At 35.2% G+C, this 22,351-nt stretch overlaps 1 protein-coding gene across 2 annotated transcripts in view; it reads left to right on the top strand.

Annotated features, from left to right (window-relative positions):
* The window catches only part of SMG7 (SMG7 nonsense mediated mRNA decay factor), a 74,135-nt gene that overhangs the window by 23,523 nt on the left and 28,261 nt on the right, over window positions 1-22,351 (top strand). For both annotated transcript variants that reach the window (XM_039358548.1, XM_039358549.1), the window contains exons 2-12: window positions 2,301-2,332; window positions 3,174-3,291; window positions 4,690-4,822; window positions 10,959-11,130; window positions 12,206-12,277; window positions 13,164-13,314; window positions 13,955-14,090; window positions 15,389-15,551; window positions 16,960-17,116; window positions 19,929-19,999; window positions 22,126-22,186. In XM_039358548.1, the coding sequence (XP_039214482.1) occupies window positions 2,301-2,332; window positions 3,174-3,291; window positions 4,690-4,822; window positions 10,959-11,130; window positions 12,206-12,277; window positions 13,164-13,314; window positions 13,955-14,090; window positions 15,389-15,551; window positions 16,960-17,116; window positions 19,929-19,999; window positions 22,126-22,186 (1,266 nt within the window). The remainder of the gene's footprint in view (window positions 1-2,300; window positions 2,333-3,173; window positions 3,292-4,689; window positions 4,823-10,958; window positions 11,131-12,205; window positions 12,278-13,163; window positions 13,315-13,954; window positions 14,091-15,388; window positions 15,552-16,959; window positions 17,117-19,928; window positions 20,000-22,125; window positions 22,187-22,351) is intronic.

Here is a 22,351-nt window from a genome sequence, read left to right as displayed (position 1 = left end):
CAGCAGAATGCCCATGTTTATGTGTGTAAATGACAACCTCTGGAAAAGGGAATAATGTGCCATTACTACAACTGTATTGCATCATAGAGTCATGAGGATCTCTTTTCAATCCTGTGTGTCTTATTCTTTTGGGAAATACGGATAGTTCTTTCAGAGTAATATTAACAGCAGGATTGGGAAGCTGTATTTTGAGACTGAAAATACCAGCTGACAGGAAGCAAGCTCTTGGTGTGGAACTTTGATAGTAGGCCCTCAAGTTTCAGGGTTAAGTCTGATTTTAGAGGAAAATGAACAAACATAGGTTGTGTATGTGTGTGTGTGTGTGTGTATGTGTGTGTGTGTGTGTGTATAAATATTGTATTTGCACAAGGCATAGGCAATATGGAGACATTTTTTCATAATTCTTCAAGCTAAAATATTCACATTCTCATAAATAATTAGAACAAATGATTATATTTGAATAAAATTACTATTCAACACAGAAGCAGTTTGGGCTTCAGTATTTAGGATTTCTACAATTCAGATTATTTTCTTTTTAAGATACATTTGGAAATAAGTTTTTAATTTTTTTTGCTGCTGAAGTAAACACGAAAAATCAGGTTTTGTATCTTTTCTTTAAAAACAAAAATTGTTTTTATTAATATTTCTAAAGAGAGATGTGGGTAGATGACTCAGTTGAAAGAAAGTACTTCTGTCTTCTATATATAATGACTTGTGTTTCTCAGATATGTAAGAACTAAATCTATTATTAAATACTTGGAATATGCTTCCAGTTATTTAATATGTTCATATACTGTTTCTTATGTTAAAGCATCTTGAAATGGTTTGCAAAACTTCAGTAGCATACATACTAAGCAATACATTAAAATAATATTTAATAAGAAATAAAGCAATGGCTATTACCCAAGTAGTTAACATTTAATCACTCGATAAAGTGATATATTTGTATTATCCTGCCTAGTTATGTTGAAAAAAGAACACTCATTTTTTTTAGGTTTCTGACTTTATGCAGAAGCGTAGTAAGATTTTATGTAGGAAGAACTATTAGTTTGGCAAGTGGATTAATGTGAAAAGGCTGCACTTAATACATGGTTGACTATATATATATATGAGGGTAACAGATATTCCCTAAATGAGATTTTAATGTAGGAAACTAATCCAGTAATTATTGTACTTAAATACATGGTACACATGTACATTTTAATTGGTGTATGGGTGTGTATTTCAAAGATTGCCTATTATTTGCTGTTCATATACATCATCACCATTGGCCATGCTGACTAAGATTTATAAATAAGCTCTAATACTCCTTCCTATAAATACTGTTGAATTCCCTTAGTGGTAATTGGCTTCTATATAACAATTTTTAGTACATAAATTTAAATTTTAAATTCCTAAAAATCCCAGTGTTGGACATATCCCAAGTAGGTTCTTAAGGTATTTTGGATATGAAAAAGGACCTTGTAAACACCAGTGAGCTGTACATAAAACTGTTACAAGTGTGCATATTTATGAATAATTTAAGTAATTGTGCTATAGCAATTTTTCTCTTTGAACAAAGTATATGAAACAGTTGTCTTAGTAATTGTATCTAAATTTACTCTATTCTTAATAATCAGCTAAGGAATAAGTTGGGTGGTAGAAAGCATTCTTGAGTTGGAACTGAAACAAAAGATGCTTCAAAAGAGCAATTTCAAACATCTACTGTATTCAAGAGCAAGTTATTTTTGTTTTATCTTTTCCAGTTTTCCCCTGGAAAATGAATATTTTATGATGTTGCAGCCGTTCTGTGAATAGCCAGTTCCAATCATTTCAACCATGTCTCTAAAATGACCTAAACATATGCATGGAATAGTTTGGTTAATATGCTATATAACAACTACAACAGATATAAAACTTAAAGTACCAAGTGCAGTTGCTGAGAAGGATGGCATTTATGTGCAATAACAATAAAATGTGTTAGTAGCTATACCTCAGAGAGATTGAAAACAAAAAATATTTGCTAATCTAATGGCTGAGGTATGAATTCATATATAAATACCTAAGCTTGATGCAATGCCCAGCATCCCACTTTATGCTTTTCTTCCACTATGTGAAAAATATATAACTTAGCAACCTGTTGTTGCTTTATATTTTGGCTATATATTTAGAATTTGAACTGAGATTCTATTGCAGATTGCATTTTATATAAGTTGCACAAATCCATAAGACCTGAGTGAGTATTCTTGCATTTTTGATGTATTTATAATATTGATTTTTATTCATTATTTTAACAGGTATTGTATGTATTTTATTTACAGGCAGGCAGAAGTCCTGAAGGCTGACATGACAGGTAATGTTTTCACTATCTAAATCTGCTAAATTTAGGTAATCAGATTTCAGTGAAAGTTGTTATTGTAATTCATAAACAGGTTTTAGTTAATTTTCTGGTCTAGTGAGTATGAGTAACTAAAACCAATAGATGTGGTTGAGGAGCCATCCTTCCTACTAGCTTTGGAGTAAGAAGATACAAAGATGTCAACCTCAAATACAGGGTGATAAGAGGAATGAGAAAAGAGGAGATTAACACTATTACCCCAAGATTTTAGATACTCCGGGGTCAACTGTGTCACAACTGGTCTTCAGAACTCTTCCAGATCAGGTGAAAATCTTGTTCTTCCCACTAACTTCCATGGTCTAACTTCACTTTGTGCCACTGTTCCAAATTTCTTATTTTGAATCCTGCAAAAACAAAAGAGAAATCAACCGTGTGCAAGCTAGTTCAGGGCTAAGACAACACTTTATTGGTCTGGAGCCGATAAAAACAAGACTGCATTTCCTGGAAACCCAGGATTCCATAAGAATTAACCTGGGAGGTCCACATGACTGTTTACTCTTATGATTATAGAGAAATTGTAAAATGTTCGTTCCTTTGTTTTGTTTAAAGGAGAGAAATTTATGGCAAGGTATTATATAAAACATTTATTAATGGGATCTATACAGTTTTTCACATTGAGAAAGGTTTCTCAGGTATCTCAAGTTTGAGGACCATTAGTCTAGAGGAAATGCACATAGAGACAGACACGTGTACAGACACACACAAACACAAACATACACATACATACACATATATACATACACATATGCAAACACACACACAGACAGACACACATGTATATCTATGTATTTTTCAGATTCGAAGCTGGGACCAGCTGAAGCCTGGACATCTCGACAGGCTTTACAGGACTTATACCAGAAAATGTTAGTAACAGATTTGGAGTATGCATTGGATAAAAAAGTGGAACAGGATCTGTAAGTATAAATAAGTGTGGATTACATTTTTTTTTTAAAGATGCCAATAGTCCTTGACTTAACAACCATTCGCTTAACTAAGTTACAATGGCCTTGGGTTTACAACCTGTACTTGTGTTTACGATTATCACACCACCCCCCCACAGTCACATGGTTGCAATTCAGGCACTTGGCAGCTGCCTTACATTTATGACCAGTTGCAGCATTCTGCAGTTACGATAGTCCCAATTTGCAATCTTTTTTGCCAGTTTCTGGCAAAAAAAAGCCCATTGAAGAACTGGGGTTCATTTAATGACTACCATAAAAATTGTCTTTAAATCCAGTCCAGCTTGCAATAATTTACAACCAAAATTCTGGTCCCAGTTGTGGTAATAAGTCAAGGACTATCTGTATGTTCTCTTTTTTTAACTGAGCAAGATGTATGCAGACTGGAAAATTATTTTGAAAACTTGGATTTTAGCTGAAACTTCTGGTTCTTTTTTCCTATATTGCAAGTAGTTTGGTGGTAATATAAGAGACATAATATAATAGCTATTTGGCTGATTTCAAGCACATATTAACTCCAAATTAAAAAAAGGATAAGCTTTGTCATTCAGCTTACAGACTTATAAAAAAAGAAAGAGGAGAAGGAAAACAGAAAGTTGGGAAACCATTCATTCAAGCCAAAGCTTTGGATGAATTTATATCCAGTTTAACCTTGGCTGATTTTCACTGTAGGTACTAAATATTAGCTGACAGTTTTTCACATCCCTGCCCAGTATCTGTCCAGAATGCATAGCCTTTCAATTCCAAGGCATTTGCTGCATCACAAGTGTAGTGTTCTACTTTGCAGAGAAGGAAGGAAGAAACTCCCTGCATTTGTAGACAGTCAGGTACATTTTCCCCATGTCACAATGTGCTTTTTGAGAGAGAAGTCATCCTTTCACTGGGCTTTTTTTTCTACTGAGCAATCTGGGTTTTTTTGATCCATACCAAAAAAAGGGTACTCTCAATTCTTATTTCTTATTGTCAAGCTTTCTGACAATCCTCATTGCCATGAATGTTTTTGGTCAGTGCTGATGTTTGACATAAGTGTCAACAAGTGAAGAGAAGGGTTGTGTAGATATCCGGTCATAACATGAAGATAATATTTGTGGTACTCTAGAACAGTGTTTCTCAACCTTGACAATTTTAAGGCATGTGGACTTCAACTCCCAGAATTCCACAGCCAGCATTGCTGGCTGTGGAATTCTGGGAGTTGAAGTCCACATGCCTTAAAATTGTCAAGGTTGAGAAACATTGCTCTAGAAGCTTCATTGAAACAGCACTCCCCTGTTCCCTTCTCCTTCAAGAGGGTATCATTCAGTGTGTCAGTTTTTATGTAACATGGAATAATGAAAGGTTCTCCTTTTTTTTTAGATGGAATCATGCCTTTAAGAATCAGATCACAACTTTACAGGGTCAAGCAAAAAACCGATCAAATCCAAATCGGAGTGAAGTTCAAGCAAACCTCTCTCTGTTCCTAGAAGCAGCTAGTGGCTTCTATACGCAGGTGAGTCAAGGTGACCACGATGTGGAAATTGTATTGTTGCTCAATGATATGAAATTTTATTTATTTAAATGTATTGGCTGCTCAATTACTGTGGCCTGGGCTGTGCACAAAACTAAAAAAAAGAGATTAAAAATAGCTAAAGATGTTAAATCAACAGGCAGCCTGAGTTAAAATATTCTAATAACAAAATCCACAAAACAAAACAGGGGCCGTTAAGCAAATAACACACATCAACTCCAGACTTGGAGGACTGTAGGAGAGAGGGCACAATGAGTACTGCAAATTTATTTTCCCGTTAGAAAAGGCAAGAGATGTCTCCACGACATTTAACCATAAGGACTTTAGGAAAGTATACAGATACTCCAAATAACTATTCTGTCCTCCCTTCCTTTCCCCTTTGTCTAATTTTAATTTATATTTTGTACCAGCCTAGCCATTACATCTGATGAAGTGAGCTGTAGTTTGCAAAAACTTTTAATAAAATTTGTTAGTTGGAAAACAACTATTGATTTACAGTACTTAAACTGTAGATTAGTATTTACAAGAGATAGACTTTTCATAATATATCTCTTATGTTTTCTTTGTTCCTGTTTGCTTGCACCTGTGTTAATATTTATGAAATTATCTTCCCAAAAAACACCAAAAATTGTAGGGATTCTGAAATAACAAAGAATTGCAAATTAATTAAAGTTATACTTAGTTTTGATTTAAAAAAAAAGGTATCAGTTATAACTGATATCTTAAGGCCACATAATAGATTCTATTGTTCTTTAGTCTGAAGGAATCTGATTTTATATATTGTGTTTTTGTAGCTTCATACCAGAGGCTTAGAATCATAAACAATGGAGTCATTAGGCTGATCAAAATAATGTAGTAAACCATGAACTGTTGTAGAACCCAGCTATGCATTTCAAGCTCATCTATAAAACTCTTTTCTCTCTCTACTTCACATTTTCAAACAGATGCAAAAATGTTAGATAGTTTTATGAAGAAGTTCTATATATAGCAGCATGTAGGAAATCTGCCATATGTGAGTCTCATGGTTACAATCTTGAGTGTCTCCCCAGATTTTGAGTTGTGCTTTTCTTGGTCTCAGGATTCTTTGCTATCTTTTTATGATAGCTTTCTCGGTATGAGAATCAGGCTGTCACCCCACCCACTCTTAAAATGTTAGGTGTAAGCCATGAATGTTATTTTTCTTGGTGTTTTATGCTAATCAAGCCTTTGTGGTTTAATTTAAGAAATTATTAAAATAAGAATGGCCTCAGATAGATAGACAGACAGACAGACAGACAGACGATAGATAGATTCATTCAGTCTCTAATTTTAAAAGTTCATAAAGAATAAAACCAACACCGATAACCAAATATGATGGCTATATGTTACCTTCAAGATAAGAGTATCAGTGAGTATATATGTCTGAAATGCTAATTTTTAGAAAATGATAAAAATGGAGATAGCAATCCTGTTTTGAGATTTTTCTCTGGTACTAATTTGACTGCTTTGGAAAATGGAATGATGAACTAGAACAGGGCTTTTCAACCAGTGATACGGGTACTACCTGTGATTCATTGGCACCTGGCAGGTGGTACACGACCATCCTAGAAAAGTGGTAGCAGGGGAGGGGAATGAGCTGAACTGGTGACAGCACCGCACAAGCCTGAGCGAGAGATGGCTGGAGATGCAGGGCTGTCAGGGCTCAGTGGAAGCACCAGGAACAGCGCCAGGCAAATAAAACAAGAATGGTAAAATGTTTTATTTTTCTTTTCTTTTTTTTTTTTATTAAATTTTTTTAAAATTTTACAATAAAAGCCCCTTCCCCAATCCCTCCCAACCCACTCCAAAACCCTCCCCCATTCTTCCCAGAGCTGAATACAGGCTTAACTAGAACTTAAAAGAAAAAAAGTTTTAAGCCCAAATAAACCTTAAGCAAATATAATTACACTCAATAAACAAATTGTAAAGTACTTTAACTCCATTATATATAAAAAACAAAAAGAGGGAAAAAAAGAGAAGATAAAAAAATAAAAAAATAAAGAATAATAACAATTACACTTCTAGATAATATCTTAAACTTTAAATATAAATTATTCAAAAGCTAGATAATATTTTCTTATATCATACTTATATTGTATAAAAAATTTTCCACACCAAAAGATACTTCTCTTGCGATTGATCTTTCAAGAAAGCCGAAATTTTTGCCATTTCCGCTAAGTAAGGAACTTTAAAAAACCATTCTTGCAAAGTAGGCAAAGATTCCTTCTTCCAATATTGCCCTACTAACAACCTAGCCGCAGTAATTAAATTTAACATTAAAATAATCTCTTTATCATCACAATCCGAAACAATACCCAACAAAAACAGTTGTGGATAAATTTTATCCTTCTTTTAAAAATTCTTTGAATATTCCACCATATCTTAATCCAAAAAGCTTTTATACTTTTACATGACCACCAAATATGATAATAAGTGGCATCCAAGCAACCGCATCTCCAACATCTAGGCTGCAAGTTTGAATACATATGAGACATTTTTTGTGGATCAAGGTGCCATCTATAAAACATTTTATAAAAATTTTCCCGTAAATTTTGGGCTTGTGTAAATTTAACATTACTCACCCAAATAATCTCCCAAGTGTCTAATAGAATCGGTTCATCAAAATTTTGTGCCCACTTAACCATACAGTCTTTAACTAACTCAGCTTCTGAATCCAATTCCACTAACACACTATAAATTCTTTTAATATGAGTTCGACTTTGATCTCTGATTTGTTTTAACAAATTCTCATCCTCTCTAAACAAGCCCACCTTATAATCTATCTTCCACCTTTCCGATAATTGTCTATACTGAAACCAAGAATAGATAATATTTTCTTGTACTAATTCATCCATAGATTTTAATTGCCAATTTTTACCATCCCACTTAAGTAGTTGTGTATAAGAAATAGTATCCATCTTAACTCCTCTCCTTATTCCTTCTATTGCATGCCATGGAATAGCCCATAATGGAATTCTTGAATCACTTCTGTAATATTTCTTCCAAACCCGAAGTAAAGAAATTCTTAGAATGTGAGATTTAAAAACCCTATCGACCTTTTTATTATAAATTAAATAGGCATGCCATCCAAACAGTAAATCCCAACCTTCCAAAAGGAGTATATCTGCATTTGTTAAATTAACCCAATCACTAATTAATGTCAAAACCACAGCATCATAGTACAATTTCAAATTCGGTACCTTGAGTCCACCTCTCTCTCGTATATCTTGTATAATTTTAAGTTTTACTCTTGGTTTTTTCCCTGCCCAGATAAATTTATTGATGCCTTTCTGCCACTCATCTAAATTTGCTTCTTTCTTTAGAATAGGTATCATTTGAAATAAAAAAAGAAATTTTGGCAAAACATTCATTTTAATCACTGCTATTCTCCCCAAGAGGGACAATTGCAGCTTTTTCCAATTATCCAAATCCTTTTGTATTTTAACCCACAGCATTTCATAATTGTTTTTATACAGTTTTGCATTAGAAGCTGATAAGATAACCCCCAAATATTTTACCTTATTAATAACCTCAAAACCTGTCGATCTAACCAAAGTCTCCTTATCCAAGTTGGTCATGTTCTTACGCAATATTTTAGTCTTATTATTATTAATTTTAAAACCTGAAACTTGTCCATATTGATTTATCAATTGTAACAACTCCATTACGGAATAAGTTGGTTGAGATAATGTAACAACTAGATCATCTGCAAAAGCCCTTAATTTATATTCTTTTTTATTAGTTTCTATTCCTTTTATCTTCGATGATTCCCGAATTTTAATCAATAAAATTTCCAAGGTTAACACAAACAGCAGTGGGGACAATGGACAACCCTGTCTGGTCCCCTTTTCAATTGGGAATACCTCTGATAAACCTCCATTAACTATAAGTTGTGCCATTTGTTTTTGATAAATAGCTCAAAGGGCCTGTAAAATTTTATCTCCAAAATTCATTTCCTCAACCAGTCTTAGCATAAATTGCCAATTTAATTGATCAAAAGCTTTTTCAGCATCTAAAAATATCAATCCTGCAGAAATTTGATTATTCTTATCCAGATATTCTATTAAATTAATAATTTGTCTGACATTATTTTTCATATACCTTCCAATTATAAAACCAGTTTGATCCATATGTTTTAATTGGTTCAGCACAACCATAAATCTATTAGCTAAAATTTTCGAAAAAATCTTATAATCTACATTCAAGAGAGATATAGGTCTATAATTCTTTGGTAACGTAAGATCTTGGTCTTCTTTTGGAATCAAAGATATAAAAGCTCTGCCCCAAGACAAAGGGGTCTCTAAACCCTGTAATATATTATTAAAAAGTTCCCTTAGAGGTTCTATCAACTCATCTATCAAAGTCTTATAATAAATTGATGTCAGTCCATCAGTACCAGGTGCTTTACCTAACTTTAATTCTTTAATTGCTGTCACAATTTCCTCCGTGGTAATTAATCCATTGATTTTTTGTTTCTGATCTTCTGTTAGTTTAGGAAAATGAGCATCTTGTAAATATTTATCTATATCTAAAGCCTGTACTTTCCTACCCATATATAATTTTTTATAATAATCTAAAAAAGATTTCTTAATCAAGTCCTTCTGAAATACCAATTTACCTTTATAATTTATTTTGTCTATAATTCTCAACTTCTGTTTCTTTTGCAATTGATAAGCCAACCATCTCCCTGGCTTATTAGCATTACAAAATGTGTTATGTTTCATGTACAATAAGTTAGTTGCGGTCTGATCTGCCATTAACATATTAAATTGCGATTTAAGCAGTTTTATAGATTCCTTAATCTTCTCATCTGTAGGATTCGAGATTAAAACTTTTTCTTTTAATTTAATCTCATCTTCCAACTCCTTACGTTTCTGCACCTGTTTCTGTCTATGAATCTTATTCATTTGCATCAAAACCCCACGCATATAAGCTTTACCTGCGTCCCATACCATTGACATTGAAGTACCCTTATGCATATTTAAAACAAAATATTCCTTTAAATGCTCTTTAAGTTTCTGAACATTCATTTCTTGCCTAAACAAATTTTCATTCAACCTCCAAGATCTTCTCTCCTCTTTTTCAGTAACCAGTTCCATCCATACTGGACTATGATCTGTCAATGTCCTTGGAAATATCTTTACATTCTTTACCCTAAAGTATAAATCCGTTGTAATAAAAAAAAAGTCAATTCTTGAAAAAGATTGATGTCTATCTGAAAAAAAAGTGAAGTCTCTCTCTTCCAGATTGTGTTCTCGCCAATAGTCTCGCAACTCCCAGTCCTCTTTCAAATCAAAAAAAGCCTTAAGTAATTTAGCCTGTTTAAAAGAAGTAGAAAGTCCTTTTTTGTCTCTACATGTATCTAAAACTCCATTCCAATCTCCCATCAATATAACAGATCTATAATCCAATAAAATCAATTTTTGATGCAACAACCTATAAAATTGTTCCTGTTGTTGATTTGGTGCATACAAACCTATTATGAGTATTTTCTTACCATACAGTCCCACTTCAATCATAACATATCTCCCTTGAGGATCAGAATCTACTAAACAAGCTGATAAATTTTGCTTAACATAAATAACTACACCCCCTTTCTTCCCAAGAGCAGAAGATACAAAATGAGATCCCAATCGAGCATTAACTAGATATTTTTGATCCTTAGAGATAATATGCGTTTCCTGCAAACAAATAATGTCATTGTTATGCTGCTTCAAATAGTGAAATATTTTCTTTCTCTTTTGAGGGGAATTAAGGCCATTAGCATTCCATGTCAGGAGCTTTACCATCTCCCTCATCCAAAAGCCTAGAGAAGACTGCTTGAAGATCTGCCATTGAAGATTGTACCGAATATCTCTTAGGTCTTGCTCCTCCCACAGGCTCAGAAGCAGATTCTTGTAAAACTTCTTTGACATCTTTCTTCTGTTGTTCCTTTTCCTTACGTCTATGCGCTGCCCGAGTCATTTATTTTTCTATTAAATTTTCTTGAGCTTAATAGAAATATAAAGTGATTACAATGGAGAATAACGAAGAGAAATGTTTAACTAAGCTTCAGTAGAGAATCTGAAATGTAGATATAATTGATAATTCCTAATTTCAGCTACTGCAGGAGCTGTGCACGGTATTTAATGTGGATTTGCCCTGCCGTGTGAAGTCCTCTCAGTTGGGAATTATCAGCAATAAACAGACGCACACCAGCGCCATAGTGAAGCCACAATCTAGCTCCTGCTCATATATATGCCAGCACTGCCTTGTCCACCTTGGAGACATCGGTAAGTATCAGAAGTAGGAAAAGTTATTTTTAAAGCTTATCTTCAGAGTATTGAAAAATATACAAATGATAGAGTCTCGAGGAGGGATGGGAAAAGTAGACACACCAATCTTGAAGGCAATACGAGATTACATATTCTAATCCAGTGGTGGCGAACCTATGGCACGGGTGCCAGAGGTGGCACTCAGAGCCCTCTCTTTGGGCACGTGTCCTGTCGCCCCAGTCCTAGGCCTTCAGCTGGGTTTTATAAAACCTTTTCGCTTTAGGCCTCCACCACCGTGTGCAAAAAAAGAGATTCAATCAACCAGTCAATTTCAACTTCTCACGGAAAAAAAAATCTTGCAAAGTTGGAATTGATTGATTGAACTTTTTAGTCCCACCCAGTCTGCCGTTACCACCACAGCCACGCCCACCCAATTGGCCATGCCCACCCAATGGGCCACACCCACCCGGCACCCGACGATGCATAAGTGGGTTTTGGGTTGCAGTTTGGGCACTCGGTCTCTAAAAGGTTCGCCATCACTGTTCTAATCTATAGTGTCTTGAAGATGCCACATTTAAGTGACACTGGCCTTGTGAAATTGCAGTACAAACAGGACATGTGGATTATAGATTGTAGAAATCTTTAAAGTGATGGTCACCTATGCAGTTTTCTAACTCTGGTTACTAATTAGTTTTTCAATTTTTCTTAGACAACAAAATATTAGCATCTAATAGAATGACATGTCAAGGGGTAATTATGTCATGAAGATAGAGGGTAAGCGCATGAACCAGAGAGTAGGAGCAGACCAAAGTCCAGCATCATGTCCCTTACCGTAGCCAGCCACATTCCTTTTGCTACGCTCAAGCAGGAGAAAATAATAACAATCCCAGTTTGTGCCTTGATCGATAGTTGTCATAGTTTAGCAATTTTGTCACAGTCGACTGTGTAAAACTCAAAACAATGTATTTGGAAGTTCGCTAATCTTACGTGAACCACTATGTATTGTGCACAAAACAAGTTATTTTAGAAATTGTATATAGCTCATTGACTAGTAAACTAGTATTCTGTTTAAAATGAAATCATCTCTTCCCAGCTCGCTACAGAAATCAGACCAGCCAGGCTGAATCCTATTATAGGCATGCAGCTCAGCTTGTCCCCTCCAATGGTGAGTTTTGAAAGTGTAATACACATGGTTGAATAACTTCTGTTAATAGCAGTCGAGGTTTCTTTTTATTTAGGATACCAGTTTTAATTACTTAAATTCCACAGTCATTGCAAAGAAAGAAGGAAAACTGAGCAATCTTTCTAAAACCAGCATAATCACTGCTGAGGACTGTATATCAGAAATAGCCCTGTTTCAACAGAACCTTACAGGATGCTTATTAATGTTTTTTTTCTATAGGTAGTCCTCAACTTAAAACGGTTCATTTAGTGGCCATTCAGTTACAACGACCAGTTTTCACTGTTACCACCTTTGCAGCATCCCTGTGATCATGTGATCAAAATTCAGATGCTTGGCAACTGGCTCATACTTATGACCATTACTGTGTCCCAAGGTCGTGTAATCCTCTTTTGCAACCTTTTGAAGGAAGTCAGATTCACTTAAAAAGCAAGTTACTAACTTACCAACTGCAGCGATTCACTTAACAACTCTGGCAAGAAAGGTTGCAAATGGGTCAAAGCTCACTTAACAAATGTCTCATTAAGAACAGATATTTTGGACTCAATTGTGGTTGTAAGTTGAGAACTACCTGTATTGCATATATGACTGGAAAAGCTTTTTCAGACCTATCTTGTATTTTTTAAATGTACATACCTTTTGTCTTATAAAGGGAATTACGTAAATGAATTATTGTGCTGTAAATTGAAGTTGTTCATATTTTTCAGCATTTAATTCAGAAAGTTCTGAATTCACGTGGAAATTGCAGATCAATAGCAATCTGTGGACTAGGAGTTGGGGACTCCTAGTTTAGAATATAACAGGGACATTGGATTGTGCCTATAAAGCAAAACTGGAACTCAAGAACAAACCTTTTGTTTATTTTATTTAGGTCAGCCTTATAATCAGCTGGCTATTTTAGCATCCTCCAAAGGAGATCACCTGACCACAATTTTCTACTACTGCAGAAGCATTGCTGTGAAATTCCCTTTCCCAGCTGCTTCTACTAACCTACAAAAAGCACTTTCTAAAGCACTGGAAAGGTAAGGCTGAATGGATATATTTCAGAAGGGAATGCATTCATGTATCATTGGACTTCGCTCTTCAAATACTATTTTAGTCCAGGAACATCTGGGGATCATAAGTTCATGTATGCAAAGTATTAGCCATGTATAAGATTTAAAGTGTGTATAGAGTCACCTTATAGATTGTTTGTCCAAAGTGCAGTGTCAGTATATTCTCAAAAACGTTGCAAGCAAATAATTTCCTGTCTTTTTATCCAGTACTAGTCTGATTGTAAATGAATTCCTAAATGTAAATACTGCATATAAATTAGATTATAATTTTATTTATGAGATGGAGCAGTCCTTGAATCAGTGGGTGGATGGATATATTGATTTTCCTAACAGCTGGCTGTGTCAAAACTGTACACCAGTGCAGTCTTGAGCTTGTATTATTAACATGGGTCTTTACTTTGTTTTGGTTAATTGCTTTTTAGTGGATGATACGGTTTCCAAAACAATTCTGTCTAGCTTCTGACTCTTTTATTAAATATTATTTCTCCAGTTCAACCCATAATTATTTTCTTAAATAAAGTCCAGTAATAAATATGTATTTTATGCAGTAAAAGTTTGATATGTGTGCTTCCAAGACTAAAGTGCAATTTTTGTCTTATAATTGTAGTCGTGATGAGGTGAAAACTCAGTGGGAAATATCTGATTTCATTAAGACATTTATAAAATTCCATGGCCATGTATATCTGAGTAAGAATTTGGAGAAATTGAATCCTCTTCGTGAGAAATTAGAAGAGCAGTTCAAGGTTAGTTTATGGAATACTTCCAGCTTTTCCTGCTGAACTAACATCCACATAAGATTGATTTAATTGATTTATTGATGCAACAATCCTTGGAAGCTCCTTCTAATCCATTTAAACATGTACAGGTAGTCCTTGACTTACAACAGTTCTTAAAAAGTGATTTATGACCATTTTTCACACTGATGACTGTTGCAGCATCCCCATGGTCATGTGATTTATATTTGGATGCTTGACAACTGGTTCATATTTATGACGGTTGCAGAGTCCCGGGGTCATGTGATCAACTTTTGCAACTTTTTGACCAGCAAAGTCAATGGGGAAACTAGATTCATTTAACAACCACATTACTAATTTCACAATTGCAGTGATTTACTTAACAAATATGGCAAGAAAAGCGATAAAATGGGGCAAAACTTACTTAACAAATTTCTCACTTAGCAACATAAATTCTGGGCTCAGTTGTGGTCGTAAGTCGAGGACTACCTGTATAGGAATGCTGCATTTCTGTTCCTTATTGGCTTAAGAAAGAGGACAACCATTACGATATCATGCATCTTACAAAAATATCCTTTTCTTGCAAGATGACCCAATGATAGTGTGCTGTAATACTTGCATACTTACACATTTGGCATTAAAATCATCATGTTTCCATCTGTGACTCCTACTTGAAATCCTGGGTCTTAAAAAGCATAGTTGCAATTCATTTTGCTGCTTGTGTTTTCTGCTCTTTACACTTCAAGCAACAGACTAAAAGCTTGCTGATTTTAATATGGAGGAAAGGATTAAATGTATATTGATAGATGTATATAAAAAGAGAGAAGACGATAGAGAGGGACAGGCAGACAGAATTGTTTTTGCAAAGAATTTTTGTTGCAAAGTTGTTTGAATTTGTAATTTGAATCTCTACCTAGACTGCTTAGATATGTGTATTCCTATCAGTGATTCTGTGTATTCCTATCCAGCAGCAATTGATAGACAAAAGGCAGTAATGCAATGGTCTCTCCAGGGATAGCATTTTCGCCTACATAAGTGAATTGTCATTCAGCAATAAAATGAAGAATTAAAAGAATTGAAGACCATCAAGGGGACTTAAGTAAATCTGAGACAAATTTTGTATATAGCTATTTGTATATGCACAGTTTCATATGGTTTTATATACATTGCCAGGCTGGAGGTAATTGAGTGTTAATTAGTCTACAGCAGTATATTAGATGGTCTTGTAATAGCTTCCAGTCAGATTGAACAATTAAGCATGTATATTTTTGAAAGGTTGGTTTATGTGGGTTTTTTTATTATTTCAGAGGTTGCTGTTCCAAAAAACCTTCAATTCTCAACAGCTTGTCCATATTACTGTCATCAACCTGTTTCAGTTGCACCATTTACGGGATTTTAGCAATGAAACTGAACAGCATAGTTACAGTCAGGATGAACAGCTCTGCTGGACACAATTACTGGCACTCTTCAGTAAGTTATACAGTTGGCAGAGTATTTTTGAACAGCTATTGGCTAGACTGCTTTTTAACCAAGTCTGTTGTATCCTGGAATGAGAATATAAGCCCCGGAGTGGGCTCAACACTGCACAGGCTGATTGTGCAGTGAGAAGAAGCAGTTACTTGGGATGCCAGTGCTATTCTTGAATTGCATTACTATGGCATGATCTTATAGCCAGGTCTCATAGTTAGTGCTTCTGGAGGAGAAATTGTGAATTAGTTGGGTTCTTATTGATTAATTATGAATAAATTGATTAAGTTTGCTAAACCTTATGATTCCTTTATTTCCATTTAATCATTGACTTAATCCCCACCTTCCTGTTGTATCCTCATATTTCCTTTGGCATGTTGGAAGAAGAATATCTGCACCTGGGGATGTGTTTTAAGGTATAGGCTATCTGTACCATATAAAATCCTGACATTAAAAGATCCTAAGCTATATAATTTCCTCCTATAATTTTTTTTAGCACATAGAAAAATTATAAGGAAGTGGTGGAGCCACACTGACCATATTCCCATATTATTACTTCATATTTTGCATATATTTAAATGCTAAAACAGAGATAATGAAGTAGTCTCTCTATTTAGAATTGGTTGCTTAATGACCATTCAAAGTTATGCTGGACTGAAAGTCACAACTTAGTCAAAGTTATAACTACTATGCTGCACTATCACATGATTATATTTTAGGCACTTGGCAACTGCCTCACATTTACAACTGGTTGCAGCATCCAGTGGTCACTTGGAAGCGTATTGTGATTTATTTGCTGTTTTCTAGCAAAAAAAACACCCTGTGGATTCAGACTTATGACCATGTGATTTGCTTAACAGAAATGGTAACTTGCTTAATGACCATCATAAAAATGGTCATGAAATTGATTCTGGTTACTTGGTGACTTGACTTACAACCCCAATGACAGAAAACCAAAATCCTGTGCTCAGTTGTGATCTTAAGTTGATCACCCCTATATCACTGTTTGCTCTGTTGGTAAGATCCTATGCTCAACTTTTGCAATCATATGGTCAACTTTAGCATTTTTTAAGACTCAGTAGAGAACATTTTTTTCTCATGTTTTACATTAATAGTTTTATAAAAATATTAGATATTATGAGTATCCATTATATATACTTTTTTCTTTTTTTCATTTTATCCAGTGTTGTTAATTTTTTCCTGTCTTGTTTGTGTTTTTATTATTTTTGTTCCTATTTTTTAATTTGCATTTTGTATTTTATCTTTTGAAATCAGTAAAAATTAAAAAAAATATATTAAAACCGATGATCAGCAAGAGATAATTATTACTGCTTGAACTGATAACCATTTTGTCAGTATAGTGCTTAAAGTAATTAACTAAAAACACACACTGTACTTTTGTTTTCCTCAGTGTCTTTTCTTGGAATTTTGTGCAAGTGTCCACTTCAGAATGATTACCAAGAAGAATCTTGGGGTTCTTATCCCCTTCCTGCACTCAAAGTGTCAATGGACTGGCTGAAACTTAGACCCAGTGTTTTTCAGGAGGCCGTGGTTGATGAAAGGCAATAGTAAGTCTTGTCTGCCTGTGTTTTTCCATTTTTCTTTAGTTTAAATGAAGTAAATTAGTAATGAATAATCTAAATTTCTCCCGATATAAATACAATGAGCTTTTTTGTGGTTCAAGTTTTTATTAGTTTATCAGAATATAAAATACAGAGGAAAATAAAAAATAATGGGAAACTAGGGAAGGAAAAAGGGATCAAGAGAAAGTGTGGGGTAGGAGGAAAAAAAGAAAAATAGCATTGTCTTCTGACTCTTTTTGGTACAGTAGAAGATAGTAACATTACAGCCTCAACTTTTTACTTTTACTCTGTAGTATATACTATCCATTTCTATAACAGTAAACTTATCTAATCAGCAACACCAAAATCAAAGTTTCATTATTTTTCCATCATAAGCACAAAATCCAGAAACGGTTGCCAAATAGGAATAAAAGTAAATACACTCTTTTTAAAAAAAAATAAAGCAATCAATTTAACTATCTCTGCTTTTTTTTCCCTACTATTTGCACACAATCTTCAGTAGCCACTTTTTTCTTCTCTAACTCTGATCACAATTTGAAAAGGAAGAAATGGCTAACTTTCTGAAAGTACTATTAGCAATTCCTTGATTTGATCCCCGATTGGAGGATGAATAGCTTCAAACCAAAGTCACATAATTCTTAGTCACAAATGCGTAATGATTTAATGAATGAAATATGTTGCCACTTTTGCACAAAAGTTTATTTTCTTTCATTTATATCCCAGTTTTTTGATATAAAAATTCAGTTACCTTCTAGAAGAGTCAGAAAATCTATTTTAAGATTCTATGCTACCTACTTAATGCAAGTTGGCAATAATTGCTGTTAACTCTGTGGGTGTCTGCCTCAGACTAGAAGCAGTGATATTTCTTTTCAATTTCAGAAAAGTAGCATTTCCCCCCCCCACACACACACACACACACTCCATAGCTGCACACAACAGCCTTTTTAGCTTTTTGACAGTTTTCCATTTCAATCTTACCTTCAAATGCATGGGGTTTTGTTTTTAGAACAGCTGAATGAAAAGGGAGACACAGAGATTTGCATAAGGCATTCCTTGTGTCCACTAACTGAATCCCTGACTTTTTCACCAGTGCACCACTGAGTTGCACTGTTTTGCCTCTGAACTCCCTGGTATTTGGATCTTATAATTTGAAAAAGCAAGGATTTAAATTAGAAGCTGGTTGCTTAATGTGAGTTCATGTTAACTTATATATTATATAATATATTATTATATTATTATGTTATGTTATATTATATTATATTATATTAATATTATAATTACATTACATTATATTATATTATATCATATCATATTATATTATATTATTTTATTAAATTTTCCACTCAATAGTTGTTCAAGCTGTTTTACAATAGAGGAATGTAAAGCAAATATAAAGACTGTAAATCAGGGAAATTGGAATCAAAGAAGGATATAAACAGTGGGTCTTAGTAGTGCATTTCTGATTGTAAAGTGTAAAATAAAGACATGAGAGCATGTTCTTTTATTTTCCTGTCATGTGACAAGTTACCTCATTATCATTTCCTCTTTCTGGGCAGACTTAAAGAGGAAAATGATATAAGGTTTGTCAGTTATAGCATAAGTCAGAAATAAACTCTATTGTGCGACTTTAAAAAATGGGCACTTTTTATTAAGCGTGGAAGAATCCTTTGCCATTAAAAATCTAGACATTATACATAGTTTTTGAATAATTTATTTTCATATATACATCAGTTTATACACTCCACCCTTCAAAGTACACCAAACATAAAACCACATACTTAAAAAAAATTGTAAACAAAATTGTAAATTGTAAATTAAAACAAATGTCTAGCCAACAGCAAAATCTGTCAAAATGGTGGCCCAGCATCACCGTTATCTATCAAATATTTGCTGGAATAAAATTGCCTTCATAGCCTTCCAGAAACTAAAGGGTTGGGGACTCTGTATACTTTGGGGTATATTGTTCTTCAGAATGGGACAGCCACCAAGAAGTTTTATCTTTTTGTTCCACTCTCTTTACTTAACATTGAGGGGGGACACTCAGCATCCACATTTCAAAAAATGCACAAGACTGGCTGAATCCAAGCAAGAGAGAAAATGGGACCTAAAGCCATGTAAGACTTTTTAGGTTAGTTAAAGCTAATGGAGAAAATTATGTGAAAGGTAAAAGTCCCTCTGGATTATAAATATACTATAGCACTCTGTTCCCACAAGGATGGACCGAATACTTGTGAGAAGGCTTCGGGTTAGACATGAAGTCAATAGCTGTGTGTCTGAGCTTTGTAGGTCTAAGAGATTGTGCCCAGTAATGAAAATGTCAGAGCTTCTGTCAGTATTCCTTAGAAACTGACTTAAAAGAGTCTACTGAAAGGAACAACTAAGGAATTTCCCAAAATGGGATAGATAGGCATCCTACAATTCTTCATCCATTTGTGTTATATAGAGGAAAAATCAAGTAGCTACTTCAGGATTGAAATAAAATACGATTACAAGGCATTGTTTTATGGTGGCATTAAGCAATACCTGTGTATTTGAACCAATAGAATAATGTGTGACTGTGTTATTTAAATGATGCTATAGAAATACCAGGGGAAAATTGTACTGAAATACAGCAAGATAGTTACTGGAATTTTCAGAAAAGGATCTTGGATAGAATTAATTTTTGTAGATTATATCAGAAGAGATCTGATAAGAAATGGGGCTTTTGATGCAGTAAGGACAAGGTATGCAATGGAAGAGGCAATAGTGAGTGTGCAGTGTGTTAAAGTGTAAGTATAAAACTCTTCTTGCTTTGCAGTGTTTGGCCTTGGCTGATTTCTCTTCTAAACAGTTTTCAGCCTCATGAAGAAGATCTTTCCTGCCCTAATGGTAAGAACACTCCCTTATGACATAGTCTGAGGAAGAGAAGAGCAGAGTGAAGTCAAGAACAGTGTAATAGAAAAACACTGATGAGCTTGTGTATAAGTTTAAGTTAAATCAAAACTATTTTAGCTCATGTTGCCTTCATTGATTCTAAGAAGTATCTTCTAAGTACTCATTAAATTATGTAGATTCTATTCTACGCCCTCAGCCAGCGACGTTTTATTTGCCCAAGCTGCTCTTCAATGTCATTGATGGTACAGTTTGTTTACAGTTTTATATTTATATATCACCACTTGTAAAAAAGCATATGGGTTGCAACAATCAATCAAATTATTGGTAGTGCAGAGAAATAAGACCCTAAGAAGGTGTCCAAATAAGACCAACCCCCCCAAAAAGTCAAAATTAGCAGATAAAAATAAATGATAATAGGAATATTCATAAATCTTCCAAATATAGAATTTTTCAGAATGGTTACTGAAGCTGGAGAACATTCTGTGCAATCTTAATTATGAATTTCCTTATTAATTTTACTTTCAGGCAGAATTACATTTGTTCTCTTGAATTAAAATTTTAGTACATTCTAACTACAGGTGGTTCTCAATTTATGACCGGCCATTTTACACTATTCAAAATTAAAATGGCTTTGGGACATGCTGTACAGGGACCATATAATGTCACAGCTACCTGTGGTCACGTGACCACAATTTGGGCTTTTGGCAACTGGCTCATCTTTACGACTCAGGCACATGATTGTAATTTGCAACATTTTTTGCCAGTTTTGGAAGAATAGTTTTGCTTGATGATTTCATGATTTGCTTCAACAACTATGGTGATTCATTTAATGACTGCTGCAAAAAATGTAAAAAGGAGGGGGCTGTCATATCGGTTCCTTGACTTACAACTGCACCAACTTAAGACTGGATTTCCGGTTCCAATTGCAGTTGCAAGTCGAGGACTACTTTACAACCACAACTGGGACAAGGACATCTAGCACTAAGCTATTCACTTATAAAGGGCAAGCTGATATGACTGCTTCACTTAGCAAGGGCACTCCCCATTGTCATCATTAAACAAATTCCACCAGCTGTGAGCCAAGGACCCACCCTAAGCCATGTCATTCCAGGCTTGGTCCCTCCCAGCCCAGAGCCTCGGTAAAGTAAGGGACTGCTTCCTCTTCAATTCCCCCTTCCCTCATCATCCCCTATCACTCCATCTTTGCCCTTCTGCCTGTGCTGCACCCTGTCAGGCGAGGTGGCAAGCAACCCTACGTGGCTCTGGAACTGCTTGCCCTGTAAGAAGCCCTTGAGCCACAGCAAAAATCCCCCGGAAGCCCCATCAGCATAGTGTGCAGCCTCAGTGTGGCACAAAGCACAACTGTTCTGGAAGCTCCAACTGCCTATAGAAGCCGTAAAAGCATGGCAGCGCTGTTGTGTAGCATGGCACAAAGCCGCAGCCCAGTTACATGGTGCAAAGCCAGCAGTGCAGGGCAAAGCCTTTGTCACCCCACGAAGCCCCAGCTGTCTCAGCTCAGCCACATTCACTGCCCTGCACTTCTAGACCTATGTTGCCCTCAACATGGTCAACCATCCCAGTTGACCTTCACTGCTATCTTGCTCCTACTGCTGTGAGGTGTGCCCTCCTTGGTCTTTGCAAGGCAGCTGCTGATCACATGAGGCCATCTTGCCCAGATCTTCTGTGTGCAATCTGGGGAAAAAAGTTTTACGCAGCCATCATCTGCCTCAGAAGGGCCATGCTAGGCATACTTGGTCAGCACCGGGAGCAAGAAAACAGCAGTCAACTAGGGCCACAGGAACCACAGAATATAGGGTGTCTAAAAGGCATATATAAGGGAGAAAATAAGTAAAAGGGGAGTTGAAACATCCCTGCAGTCGTAAGTGTAGGCAGACTACCAAGTGCCTGAATTTTGATCATGAAGGCACTGCAATGTCTAACTTTGGGAACCAATTGTAAATCCATTTGGTGCTGCTGTAACTTCAAATAGTTATATGGTTATAAATTGAGAACTACCTGTAACTTAAAAAGCACTTGATATTTATTGGATTGGATCTTTGCTTGCTAATGAAAAGAAGACTTGAATACAGATGTGCATATTTCTTTGCTTCATTCACTAGCCACTCCTCTTCCAGAAGAGTTTGAGCTGCAAGGATTCTTAGCTCTGAGACCCTCGTTCAGGTGAGTGGTTATTATAGCTAGATGATACTTATCAGTGTTACTCAGACTATGGAGTCAGGCATGAAGGACTGTCCTAGCTGGCAGTGGTGCATGATGGACAGATGGCAGTGGGCAGCAGGTAGCCAAAAGGGCAGAGATAAGAGGGAGAGATGAGGATGCTGAAAT

Source organism: Crotalus tigris, unplaced genomic scaffold (genome assembly GCF_016545835.1).
Source record: "Crotalus tigris isolate CLP2741 ecotype Arizona unplaced genomic scaffold, ASM1654583v1 scf7180000019024.823168, whole genome shotgun sequence".
In the NCBI taxonomy this organism is placed as follows: Eukaryota; Metazoa; Chordata; class Lepidosauria; order Squamata; family Viperidae; genus Crotalus; species Crotalus tigris.
This window is presented reverse-complemented; position numbering and strand designations above follow the sequence as displayed.